General features: G+C 35.9%; 1 protein-coding gene across 1 annotated transcript in view; it reads right to left on the bottom strand.

The window, feature by feature from the left end:
- CATSPERE (catsper channel auxiliary subunit epsilon) overlaps window positions 1-14,541 on the bottom strand; it is a 210,309-nt gene that overhangs the window by 86,222 nt on the left and 109,546 nt on the right. Inside the window, exon 8 of the mRNA XM_035011039.1 lies at window positions 9,110-9,216. Within this exon, the coding sequence (XP_034866930.1) occupies window positions 9,110-9,216 (107 nt within the window). The remainder of the gene's footprint in view (window positions 1-9,109; window positions 9,217-14,541) is intronic.

The raw sequence follows: 14,541 nt of genomic DNA, 5'->3' as shown, positions 1-14,541 counted from the left end.
GATAAGTTCTTTATAGATTTTGGATACTAGCTCTTTATCTGATATGTCATTTGCAAATATCTTCTCCCATTCTGTCAGTTGTCTTTTGGTTTTGTTGACTGTTTCCTTTGCTGTGCAAAAGCTGTTTATCTTGATGAAGTCCCAATAGTTCATTTTTGCCCTTGCTTCCCTTGCCTTTGGCGATGTTTCTAGGAAGAAGTTCCTGTGGCTGAGGTAGAAGAGATTGCTGCCTTTGTTCTCCTAAAGGATTTTGATGGATTCCTGTCTCACATTTAGGTCTTTCATCCATTTTGAGTCTATTTTTGTGTGTGGTGTAAGGAAATGGTCCAGCTTCATTCTTCTGCATGTGGCTGTCCAATTTTCCCAACACCATTTGTTGAAGAGACTGTCTTTTTGACATTGGACATTCTTTCCTGCTTTGTCAAAGATTAGTTGACCATAGAGTTGAGGGTCCATTTCTGGGCTCTCTATTCTGTTCCATTGATCTATGTGTCTGTTTTTGTGCCAGTACCATAGTGTCTTGATGATTATAGCTTTGTAATAGAGCTTGAAGGCCGGAATTGTGATGCCACCAACTTGGCTTTTCTTTTCAACATTCCTTTGGCTATTCAGGGTCTTTTCTGGTTCCATACAAATTTTAGGATTATTTGTTCCAGTTCTGTGAAAAAAGTTGGTATTTTGATAGGGATTGCATTGAATGTGTAGATTGCTCTAGGTAGTATAGACATTTTCACAATATTTGTTCTTCCAATCCATGGGCATGGAACATTTTTCCATTTCTGTGTCTTCCTCAATTTCTTTCATGAGTATTCTATAGTTTTCTGCATACAGATCCTTTGCCTCTTTGGTTAGATTTATTCCTAGGTATCTTATGGTTTTGCATGCAATTGTAAATGGGATGGACTCCTTTCTTCTGTCTCATTGTTGGTGTATAGGAATGCAACTGATATCTGTGCATTGATTTTATATCCTGCCACTTTACTGAATTCCTGTATGAGTTCTAGCAGTTTTGGGGTGGAGTCTCTTGGGTTTTCCACATAAAGTATTATGTCATCTGCAAAGAGTGAGAGAGTTTGACTTCTTTGCCAATTCTGATGCCTTTTATTTCTTTTTGTTGTCTGATTGCTGAGGCTAGGAGTTCTAGTACTATGTTGAACAGCAGTAGTGATAGTGGACATCCCTGCCATGTTCCTGACCTTAGGGGAGAGTTCTCAGTTTTTCCCCATTGAGAATCATGTTTGCTGTGTGTTTTTCATAGATGGCTTTTATCAAATTGAAGTATGTACCCTCTATCCTTACACTAAGAGTTTTAATCAAGAAAGGATGCTGTACTTTGTCAAATGCTTTTTCTGCATCTATTGAGAGGATCATATGGTTCTTGTCCTTTCTTTTATTTATGTAGTATATCACATTGATTTGCAGATGTTGAACCAACCTTGCAGGAATAAATCCCACTTTGTCATGGTGAATAATCCTTTTAATGTACTGTGGATCTTATTGGCTAGTATTTTGGTGAGAATTTTGGCATCCATGTTCATCAGGAATATTGGTCTGTAAGTCTCCTTTTTGGTGGGGTCTTTGTCTGGTTTTGGGATCAAGGTAATGCTGGACTCATAAAAAGAGTTTGGAAGCTTTCCTTCCATTTTGATTTTTTGAAACGTCTTTAGAAGAATAGGTATTAATTCTTTAAATGTGTGGTAGAATTTTCCTGGGAAGCCCTCTAGCCCTAGGCTCTTGTTTACTGATTTTTTTTTTTGTTTACTGAGATTTTTGATTCCTGCTTCAATTTCTTTGCTGGTTATGGGTCTGTTCAAGTTTTCTATTTCTTCCTGGTTCAGTTTTGGTAGTTGATACGTCTCTAGGAATGCATCCATTTCTTCAAGATTGTCTAATTTGTTGGCATATAGTTGCTCATAATATGTTCTTATAATTGTTTGTATTTCTTCAGTGTTGGTTGTGATCTCTCCTCTTTCATTCATTATTTTATTTATTTGGGTTCTTTCTCTTTTCTTTTTGATAAGTCTGGCCAGGGGTTTATCAATCTTATTCTTTCAAAGAACCAGCTCCTAGTTTCATTGATCTGTTCTACTGTTCTTTGGTTTCTATTTCATTGATTTCTGCTCTAATCTTTATTAATTCTCTTCTGCTGGGTTTAGGCTTTATTTGCTGTTCTTTCTCTAGCTCCTTTAGGTGTAGGGTTAGGTTGTGTAGTTGAGACCTTTTTTGTTTCTTGAGAAAGGGTTGTACTGCTATACACTTCCCTCTTAGGACCGCCTTTACTGCATCCCAAAGATTTTGAACAGTTGTGCTCTCATTTTCATTTGTTTCCATGAATTTTTCAAAAATTCTTCTTTAATTTTCTGGTTGACCCATTCATTCTTTAGTAGGATGCTCTTTAGCTTTCATGGATTTGGGTTCTTTCCAACTTTCCTCTTGTGACTGAGTTCCAGTTTCAAAGCATCGTGGTCCAAAAATATGCCGGGAATGATCCCAATCTCTTGGTACCAGTTGAGACCTGATTTGTGACTCAGGTTGTGATCTATTCTGGAGAATGTTCCATGTGCACTTGAGAAGAATGTGTATTCTGTTGCTTTGGGATGGAATGTTCTGAATATATCTGTGAAGTCCATTTGGTCCAGTGTGTCTTTTAAAGTCTTTATTTCCTTGTTGATCTTTTGCTTAGATATGAATTTAGATGGATATGAATTTAGTGCCATTGTATTGCCTGTAAGGTGACTGTTACTGTATATTGTTTCTGTTCCTTTCTGGTCTATATTGCTTTTAGGCTCTCTGCTTAGGGGACTCCTTTCAATATTTCTTGTAGGGCTGGTTTGGTGATCACAAATTCTTTTAGTTTATGTTTGTCCTGTTTTTTTTTTTTAAATCACTCCTTCTATTTTGGATGACATCCTAGCTGGATAAAGTAATCTTGGCTGCATATTTTTCTCGTTTAGTATCCTGAATATATCATGGCAGTCCTTTCTGGTGTGCCAGGTCTCTGTGGATAGGTCTGCTGCCAACCTAATGTTTCTACCCTTATAGATTACAGACCTCTTGTCCCGAGCTGCTTTCAGGATTTTCTCTTTGTCTCTGAGATTTGTAAGTTTCACTATTAGATGTTGGGGTGTTGACCTCTTTTTATTGATTTTGAGTGGGGTTCTCTGTGCCTCCTGGGTTTTGATGCCTGTTTCCTGTCCAGATTAGGGAAGTTCTCTGCTATAATTTGCTCCAAAATACCTTCTGCACTCCTCTCTCTTTCTTCTTCTTCTGGGATCCCAATTATTCTAATATTGTTTCACTTTATGTGATCACATATCTCTCGAATTCTCCCCTTGTGATCCAATAGTTGTTTCTCTCTCTTTTTCTCAGCTTCTTTATTCTCCATCGTCTGGTCTTCTATATCACTAATTCTCTCTTCTGCTTATTTTATCCTAGCAGTTGGAGCCTCCATTTTTTTTTTTTGTATCTCATTAATAGCCTTTCTGATTTTGAGTTGGTTAGATTTTAGTTCTTTTATCTCTCCAGAAAGAGATTATCTAGTGTCTTCTGTGCTTTTTTTTTCAAGCCCAGCTAGTATTTTATAATTGTTATTCTGAACTCTAGTTCTGACATCTTACTAATGTCCATATTGATTAGGTCCCTGGCAGTCAGTACTGCCTCTTGTTCTCTTTTTTTTTTTTGTGAGTCTTTCCATCTTGTCATTCTGTCCAGAGAAGAATAGACAAATGGGGGAACAAAATACTAAAAGGGCAACAATGACCCCAGAATAATATAGACTAAACAAATCAGAAGAGACCTGAAACCAGGAAAAAAAAAAAATCAGACAGGTGAGCAGAATAGAGCAATATGCTGGATTCTGTGTGTAGTTTGGTCTGTTTTTTAGAAAACTAGATCCCAAAATTGTAAAGAAAAAAAAAACTTGTATATGTACAAAAATATGAAAGGATCGAATTCAACTGTAAAAATGGAAATTAAACAAGAAAAAACAAAAGAGAAAGAAACAACAACAACAACAACAATAACAACACAGACAGTGCTATAAACAGACAGGGGAATAGAACAGAGCAATCATTATCTCCTTAGTGTCTTTTGGTCAGTTTGTTAGAGGAAACTACATCTCAAAATTGTAAAGAAAGAAAAACTTATATATACAAAAATAAAATTAAATACATTGAGAGGATAGAATGTAACTATAAAGATGAAAATTAAAAAAGACTTTAACAAAACAAACCCTCCCCCCCCAAAAAGGAAGAATTGAGAGAGAAAGAGAGAATATGATCAGGCAGATGAATAGAAGAGCCATACAGAAGATTTTGGGTGTATTTTGGTCTGTTAAAAGAAACTGTATCCCAAAATTTTAATGAAAGAAAAACTTATATAAAAATAAGGTTAAATACAATGAAGGGATAGAATATGACTGTAAAATGAAAATTTAAAAAGATTTTAAGAAAGGAATTGATAAGAAGTTGGCTAAGTAATCTGCTCCTTTTTGCTCTATGTGGCTTTTGTTCCCCAAAGGCTTTCCGTGCAGCTTTAGAGGATGAGAATAAAAATGGTGGTCCTCAATCTCTGGCCCCGGAGCTAAAAGCTCAGTTAGGGTTAGGGTTAGGAAAGCAGTCAATCACTCCTGTCTCCCTACTCTCCGGCTGCACTCTGTGCTCACCCAGCATGTGATGGAGAGTTTCTATCTCAGGCACACAACCCAAACCCAGTAGACTCCTGCACCACCTCTCCCGGGGGAGGAGAGGGGAGTCTCTCCAGTTACGGCAACCCGGAGCTGAGAGCTCACTCCTGTGCTTACTCTTTGCAGCCGGCCTCCCTACTCTGATACCTGGGAGCTCTGTCACACTCAGGCACCCCTGGTCTTCCTGTGACCCTGAGGATCTTGAGACCACACTGCCCCAGTGAGGGTTTCACCCCCCCGCTTAGCCATTTTGTTCTCCCCTGCTCTATCACTTGCAGGTAGCTGGCTGGTGGAGGCTTCCTCCCCCCATGGTCTATTTTCCCATATATCACCTTGGATTCACTCCTCCACACCTCCTACCTTGCAGAAAGTGGTCACTTTTCTATTTGTAGAGTTGCAAGCTATTCTTTTCTTCCATCTCCAGTTGAGTTTGCAGGTGTTCAGAATGGTTTGATAGCTATCTAGCTGAATTCCTGGGACAAGACGAAATTAAGGTCTCCTACTCCTCTGCCATCTTGGGCTCTTCTCCTATTATTGTTATTTTTAAAGATTTTATTTTTAAGTAATCTCTACACCCAACGTGGGGCCCAAACTCACAACCTTAAGATCAAGAGTTGCATGTTCTTCCAATTGAGCCAGCCAGGTATCTCTATTATTATTGTTTTTTAAGGCTAGGAGTAAGAACAGAGCTTACGTCAGTAGTAAAATGTTCTTTATTTGCAGATGACATGATTATCTATGTAGAAAATCCCAAAGAACAAATTAAAAAAAAAATCCTGGAACTAATAAGCAATTGTAGCAAGGTTGCAGGATACAAGGTTAATACACAAAAGTCAATTCTCATGCTTTATAAAACTAGCTTACCACTTATATGTATCATTAAACAATATATTATTTAATTTTTCAAGTTTTGCACTTTATACAGATGGAATCATACTGTACTTTTCTTCCATGACGACTTGCCTTTTTCTTTCAATGTTGTTTGTGAAATTCATTCATGGTGATTTGGGTTGTTGTGTTTGATTCATTTTTACTGCTGTATAATGCATATATTCTATAGCATAATTATAGGATGCATACCCATTTCACTATGAATGGAAATTAGAATTTCAATTTTTTTCTTGTTATTAGAAACAATTCTGCTACAAATACACACATCTCCTGGTGCACTTGTGCATGGATTTCTGTAGAATATATGCTGCTATTGAATTGCTGAACCTTTGGTATGTGCATCTTTAGCTTTGTGTGATAATGTAAAATTATCTTACAAATTGGGTTGTGCAGTGTAAGTGTTTCCATTGTTGCAGTGTGCTATATGTATATGGCCAGCCCTAGATTTCAAAATATTTCAAAAATGCAGTAAAAATTAATGTAATTAAATTGTTATACTAGAAAATATTCACTTAATGCAAAAGAAAACAATAGAGGAACAGAGGACCAAAAAAGACATGAGAAATATAGAAAGTGAAAATAAAATGGCAGACATAAATCCAACTATATCAATAATAACTTTAAATGTGAGTGTACTAAACAGTCTAATCAAATGGCAGGGATTATCAGACTGATAACAAAGTAAGTTCCAACTATATGTTGTCTATAGGAGATACATTTAAGATTCAAAAATACAGATATGTTGAGGGGCACCTGGGTGGCTCAGTCAGTTAAGCATCTGACTTTGGCTCAGGTCATGATCTCTGGGTCCTGGGATGGAGCCCCATGTTGGGCTTCCTGCTCAGTGGGGAGTCTGTTTCTCCCTCTCCCTCTGCCCCTCCTCCTGCTTGTGCACGCTCTCTCTCTATTTCTCAAATAAATAAATAAAATCTTTAAAAAAACACAAGTATGTTGAAAGTAAAGGGTAAAAAAAAAGATATTATGCAAAGGCAACCATAGAAAGCTGGAATGGCTATAGTAGTATCAGAGAAAATAACTTTAAAGCAAAAACAGTACAAAGATAAAGAACATTTTATAATGTAAAGATAGTCTGTCATCCATCAGGAAAGTATAATAATTATAAACATTCATCTGACAACAGAGACCCAAAATACATGAAGTAAAAACTGACAGAATGAAGGGGGAAATAGTTCAACAATAATAATAGTTGGAGACTTTGATATACCATTTTCAATAATGGGATAGAACAACTAGCAAAAGATCAACAAAGAGATAGAACACTTAAACAACTCTCTATACCAACTAGACCTAACAGATATCTACAGGACACTCCACCCAACAAGAGACTATACATTCTTCACAAGTGCACATGGAAAATTCCCCAGGACAGACTGTATGTTAGGCCATGAAACAAACTTCAATACATATAAGAGAATTGAAATCACACAAGATATTTTCTCTGACAACAAAGAAATGAAATTAGATACCATATGACTCACAATTTCAATCCTAGGTATACACCCAGGTGAAATAAAAACATTATGTCTACACAAAGACTTGTAAATAAATGTTCACAGCAGCACTACTCATAATAGTCTAAATGTGGACAAAATCAAAATGTCCATCACCTGAAGAATGAATTTTTTTAGAAGTTGGTGTATCCACATAATGGAATATTATTTGGCAATTTTTATTCCTTTTTAGGAATGGAATACTGATACATGCTACAACATGGATGAACCCTGAAAACACTATGCTAACTGAAAGAAGCCAGTTGCAAAAGACCATATATTGTATGATTCTCTTGATAGGAAATATCCAGAATAGGCAAATCCATAGAGACAGAAAATAAATTAGTAGTACTAAGGGCTGGGAGGAGGAGAGAATAGGGTTTCTTTTTGAGTTGATAAAGATGTTCTAGTATTGAACAGTGGTGATAGTTCCACAACTCTGTAAATATACTAAAAGCCATTGAATTGTACACTTTAAAAGTGTACAATTACATCATGTGTACAAAATGTGTACATTTTGTGTACAATTGTACACAAAAAAGTGTACAAAAATACATCATGTGTATATGAAACTCCATAAAATTAACACTAGAGAAGAAACAAATGGTACCTATAACCTTCCTACCTGCCTGCTAAATCAGACAAGCCTTTAGATGGTTTTATAATGGCTATTTCTCCTACCTCCCTATCTCCCAAAGTTTTATAAAGTCGGCAAGAATTTTAGCCCCAGGGCGCCTGGGTGGCTCAGTTGGTTAAGCGACTGCCTTTGGCTCAGGTCATGATCCCAGGGTCCTGGCATCGAGTCCCGCATCGGGCTCCCTGCTCAGCAGGGAGTCTGCTTCTCCCTCTGACCCTCCCCCCTCTCATGCTCTCTCTCTATCTCATTCTCTCTCAAATAAATAAATAAAATCTTAAAAAAAAGAAAAAAAGAAAAAAAAAAAAAAGAATTTTAGGCCCAGATTATTATGATTGTTTAAAACCATCTTCTCTTTCTGAATGTCATCCTTTACTTTACTCATGAATTCAACTTCTTTGCATCTCCTGAAATGTGTCTGCCTTCTCAGGTTTCTTCTTGAAAGCTCTTGTATATGTTGCCTCTCTGTTTGGAATGCTCCCCCAATTGGCTAACTTTTATTTCTTTTCAATAATGCAGATGTCACCTCTTTAGAAAAGTCCTCCTTGATTCCCTTTCATCCAAACCTTAACTGGTGCACCCTCTATTCCATTTCACCTGGGTTCATCTCTATTTTTTACTTGTCTCCCCACCTCAGGTAAGGTCATTGAGGGCAGGAATTGTATCTTTTAGTTATAAGCACCTTGCCCCATGCCTAGTTGTAATAGATTAAGAAAGCCTGTCTAAACCCCATAAGCACTTACTGAATTTAACAGTAACAGATTTTATCTTTCAGGTGGGATTTGTTGTGTGTATGTGTGTGTACTAATGGTGGTAATGATTGTGGCATCAGTTACACCACTGTGGTTCACTTTTCTGAACCGGCAGGAAGCATTTTGAGATATTGCCAGGATTTGCCCACATCCTGAATGAGGCTCTGGGACTGAAGTTTAGCTATTAATATCAGTTGTAAAATGATAATCCAGAAGTGTGACTGGCAGTTTCTAAGTTGGTAACTAGTTCTGATTGTTACAATTTTTTTGTGCATCATGAAAGAAGCTACTTGGAAATTACATATATTACATGAAATTCCACTAGGGTTTTAAAATTTCTTTTTTTTTATTATGCTTAGTTAGCCACTGTATAGTACATAATTAGTTTTTGATATAGTGTTCAATGATTCATTAGTTAAGTATAACACCCAGTGCTCATCACAGTATGTGCCCTCCTCAATACCCATCACCCTGTTACCCCCTACCCCCAACCTCCTCTCCTCTGACACCCCCAGATTGTTTCTTGGTGTCCATAGTCTCTCATGGTTCATTTCCCCCTCTTTACTTTAAATTTCTGATAGTTATTTTACTAAATTTTAAAAAGAAAATTTATATGTGAAATTTTAAAATTAAATACCCATTCTTCATTTTGTCATATGGAAGATAAATTCTTCTCCTCAGAGTTGTATATATGCCAGGCTTCTGTCCCAAAGTGGCCAACTGCTTGGTAAGTATTATGGAATTCTGTAAAAAAAAAAAAAAATCCTCTTTTTACTTTTCATAGACAAAATTATTCTGAAATTAAATCATGATATATTGAATTTGTTATTTAGCTAAGACATTATTTATATTTATACATTTACCAGATTTTCAAGAGTCTGGTTTTTTCTACCATATAACTTCCTCCCCATTGAACTTCATGAATCACAAAGAAGTTGTAATACTATTTCCAACATGTTGAAAATATTATACATAGTTAGAGTCCTGAATGAATTGAGATTATGGGGACCTTTAAATAAATACCCTCATGTTTTAATTTCAATGAACTGTGTAATGGAATTTCTAAAACTAATCTGTTAGAATTATTTCTATATGAATCTGACTTCAAAACAACATATTCTTTAAAAAAAAAAAGATTTTATTTGAGAGAGAGAATACAAGCAGGGTGAGGGGCAGAGGGAGAGGGAGAAGCAGACTCCCTGCTGAGTGCAGAGCCCTACTTGGACCCTACACGGACCCCACGCAGGGATCCATGTGGGGCTCCATCCCAGGACTCTGAGATCATGACCTGAAGTAAGACACTTACCCGACAGCCACCCAGCCATCCCCAACATAATCTTTCAAGGTAGGTTTCAAATGACATCTGGAGGCTTTAACAAAAATTCTCTTAGTAATCTGACATGCTTCCTCTTGTTCTAATGAGATTTAAGGAGTAGTTGAATTGACTGGAATTTTTCCTGATAGGTATTTTTGGAATAGGAGCAATGGTTTCATTATAGGGAATCCCTAGAATAAAAAATCAGATAATGAGGGTCAGCCTAAAATTCCACAGCTTCTGGGGCACCTGGCAGTCTCAGTTGGTTAAGCCTCCGACTCTTGGTTTTGGCTCAGGTCCTGATCTCAGGGTCGTGAGATCCAGCCTGCTTCCAGCTTCATGCTCAGTGTAGAGTCTGCTGGAGATTCTCTCTCTCCTTCTGCCTCTGTCCCTCCCACTGCTCACACACGCTCTCTCTCTCAAAATACATAAATAAATACATACATAAATAAATATACATAAATAAAAAATACATAAATCTTTAATAAAAAATAAATAAAATAAAATTCCATGTCTTCCTTCTGCCCTAATCCTCCAATAATGCCCCAGTTAATTTCCTAGAAATGTCAACCATCAATAAAGGAGCCTTTGGGATTGCTATGATGAGTGTCAGTTAGAGTGTATTCATTGGGACTATGGGGTTATCTAATAGGATTTAACCTAATTTTGAGAGTGAATGTGGTCAGGTAAGGCCTCCTTGAAGAATACACATTTATTGATTTTGATAGAGAAGTATAGATTTGCCTGGTATATAATAAATAATGGATATTTTAAATTTTACTTCTGAAAATCTTATTCACTATTCAGAATTTTATTTTATTTTTTTCACTATTCAGAATTTTAAATACAACTAACTGTCTTTCATATAACTGCAAAGGAAAGGAATAAATGTAGCATAGACTAAGACAGGAATAAAACATAGTAAGTGCCATATACCAAAAATATAATAGAAAAAAGGATAGTTTAAGGAAAAGTTAAGACAATCATTTGAAGAAGCTTATTAAAAAACATGGTTTTCCATCAAGAGGATAATTCGTTGTCATTAAAGATAATTTTATAAATATGGCAAAAATTAACACATAGAAATTATAAAAATAAAAAACACATTTAGTATATTTCTTAGAATTTACCAAATGTAGGCTACTGTTATGCATCCATGTTTTATAACTAGAAGTCTATAGAAACATCATTTTTTAATGATAGTATGATAGTCCATTGAGTGAATTATCGTCATTGATTTAACACTCCCCTACTGGACATTGAGGTAATTTTTATTTTTTCACTATTATAAATATTATTGCCATGGATATCATCAGATATACAGTCTTTCCACACTAAAGGCTATTTCTTTAATTAGATTCTTGGAAATGTGATTACTGGGTCAAAAGCTATGAACACTTTAAAAACTCTTGATACGTACTATTGAAATAATTTCTAAAAGGACTGTGTGAGTTTATTTTATTATTAGTAATTTATGACAGAACAAATTTCATGATGCTGATGTCAAACTCCATATTATTATTTTAAAAAGTATTTTTCTAGTTATAAGATCAATATATGGCTATAGAAAATTAATATACTTCGTGTTTATCTGATATGTTTTTTCAGCAGCATTTGATACATTGGACTAATCTCCCCTTTTGAAACACTCTCTTACTTGGCTTCCATGTTACCATTTGCTCCTTGCTCTATTAGAGATCCCCAGGCTTGGTCCCAGATTTTCTTCCTCCCAGTACCCTTCTCATAGTACATTCTCTTCCTAGGTAATCTCACTCAATCACATGGCTTCAAGTATCATTCCATTCCTATAAAACTGATCAAATTATATGGCCCAGATCCCAAATTTTATATCTAGCTCCAGATCTATGTACCTAACTAGATTTTTAATGATTTCCTTGTCTTACAAATCCTTCAAACCAATATGTCCAAAACTGCACTGCTGCCTTGAGGCTCTGCCTCCTAAATCTGCATTAATATATTTTTAAAAAGATTTTATTTATTTATTAGAGAGAGAGAGAGAGAAAGCACAAGCAGGGGGAGTGGCAGGCAGAGGGAGAAGCAGGCTCCTCGCTGAGCAAGGAGCCTGATGCGGGACTTGATCCTAGGACCCTGGGATCATGACCTGAGCTGAAGGCAGACGCTTAACCGACTGAGCCTCCCAGGCATCCCTCTGCATTAATATTTGTTGAATGAATAAAGAAGAAAAAAATGTCATCACCCAGAAGAGAGTATAGTTCTCTCACAATACAGCTGTGAGAGGAACATTCCAGACAGAACGAACAACAGTTACAAAGGCTCTGAGGGAGGAGAGGAATTATTATGGTTGAGGAATTGAAAGGAAGATAATGGCAGGAACCACATCATGCTAAGCATTGTCAGTCCTGGAAAATAGTTTGGATTTTATTCTTAGTACAATCGGCAAATGTTAAAGGCATTTAAAAATAGAATTATAACTATTTTTTTTGAAATAGTTTGACTCACAAGAAGTGAGTCAGCTTTCCCCAATGACAATAGCTTATATAATCTTAGTGTATGTCAAAACCCAGGAAATTGATGATATAACACTGTTAACTCAGGTATGAACCTTATTAAAATTTCATCATTCTTTTTTACAAAGTGTTTCTTTTTTTGTGTATAGTTCTGTGAAATTTTATCATATGTCTAGATTTATGTAATCATCACCACAATATAGAACTGTTATAGAATACAGATTATGGAACTGTTCCATCACAAATAACAAACTCCTTCATGTTAACCCTTAAGAGTCACAACTGTCTGCTAACTCTAACTTCTGGCAATCACTTATCTGTTTTCAATTAGTATAGTTTTGTCACCTCTAAAATCTTCTATAAATGGAATCATACATTATGCAACACTTAAAATTGACTTTTTAACTCCGCATCTATCCAAGTTGTTGTGTGTATCAATAGTGCATTATTTAAACATAAAAGGGAAAAGTATAAAATCTCTAGAAGAAAACAGACAAATCTTCATGACATTGGATCTAACATTGATTTTTTGGATATGACTCCAAAGGCATAGGCAACTAAAGGAAAAATAGACAAATTGGACCTCATCAAAATTTAAAACTTTTGTGTACCAAAAGACACTCTCAAAAGAGTAAAATGGCAACTCACAGAATGGAAGAAAATATTTGCAAATCACATATAATACAACAGGTTAATATACAGAATATATAATGAACTTCTAAAACTCAACAACAACAAAACCCAATTAAAAAACAGACAAAGGACTTGAATAGCATTTATTCAGAGAAGATTATACAAATAGCCAATAAACACATGAAAAGATACTCAACATTACTAATCATTAAGGAAATGCAAATCAAAACCATGGTGAGATACAACTTCATATCCATTAGGATGACTATTATTAAAAATAAAGGTTTTGGGGCGCCTGGGTGGCTCAGTCGTTGGGCGTCTGCCTTCGGCTCAGGTCATGATCCCGGAGTCCTGGGATCGAGCCCCGCATCGGGCTCTCTGCTCCTTGGGAGCCTGCTTCTCCCTCTCCTACTCTGCCTGCTTGTGTTCCCTCTCTCACTGTCTCTCTCTGTCAAATAAATAAATAAATAAAATCTTTAAAAATAAATAAATAAAGGTTTTGACAAACTATGAAAAGAGCCTAGATGTCCATCGATAGAGGAATGGATAAAGAAGATGTGGTGTATATACATATATACAATGGAATATTATGTAGCCATTAAAAAAAGAAATCTTGCCATTTGCAATGATGTAGAGGGTATTATGCTAAGGAAAATAGTCAATCAGAGAAAGACAATTATCATATGATCTCACTGATATATGGAATTTGGGAAACAAGGCAGAGGATCATAGGGGAGGAGAGGAAAAAATGAAACAAGATGAAACCAGAGAGGGAGACAAACCATAAGAGACTTTTAATCATAAGACACAAACTGAGGGCTGCTGGAGAGGAGAGGGGTGGGAAGGATGGGGTGGCTGGGTGATGGACATTGGGGAGGGTATGTGCTATGCTGAGCGTTGTGAATTGTGTAAGACTGACGAATCCCAGACCTGTACCCCCGAAATAAATAATACATTATATGCTAATTAAAAAAAGAAATAAAATATGACATTTGAGTAAAAAAAAATAAAGGTTTTACTGATAAATTTTGCTAAGAATTTAATGAAGAATTAATGCTTATCCTTCTCAAACTCTTCCAAAAAATCAAAGAAAAGGGAATGCTCCCAAACTCATTTTACAAGTCCAGCATTACCCTGATACCAAAACCAGAAAAGGACACTACTAGAAGACAAATTACAGTCCAATATTACTGATGAATATAGATGCAAAATTCTCAACTACATACTAACCAACCAAATTCAATAGCACACACATAATGATCAAGTGGGATTTTTCCCTGGGATGCAAGGATGGTTCAACATACACAAATCAACAAATAAGTTACATCACATGAATAGAATGAAAGACAAAAATCATATGATTATCTCAGTAGAATCAGGAAAAACATTTGACAAAATTCTACATCTGTTTATGATAAAAACTCCTTTATAAATTATGTGTAGAAGAAACATACCTCAACATAACAAAGGCAATATCTGACAAAAATCACAGCTAACATCATACTCAATGGTGAATGGTTGAAAACTTTTTCTGTAATATTAGGAACAAGACAAGTGTTCCCACCTTTAAGTCTTATTCAACACAGTACTGGAAGTCCTAACCAGAGAAACCAAGCAAGAAAAAGAAAGGCA

The sequence above is a fragment of the Mirounga leonina genome, unplaced genomic scaffold, assembly GCF_011800145.1.
Source record: "Mirounga leonina isolate KUSES-001 unplaced genomic scaffold, KU_Mleo_1.0 Mir_154, whole genome shotgun sequence".
NCBI lineage: Eukaryota > Metazoa > Chordata > Mammalia > Carnivora > Phocidae > Mirounga > Mirounga leonina.
Note: the sequence above shows the minus strand (reverse complement) of the source record. Positions and strands in the feature narration are given on the sequence as shown.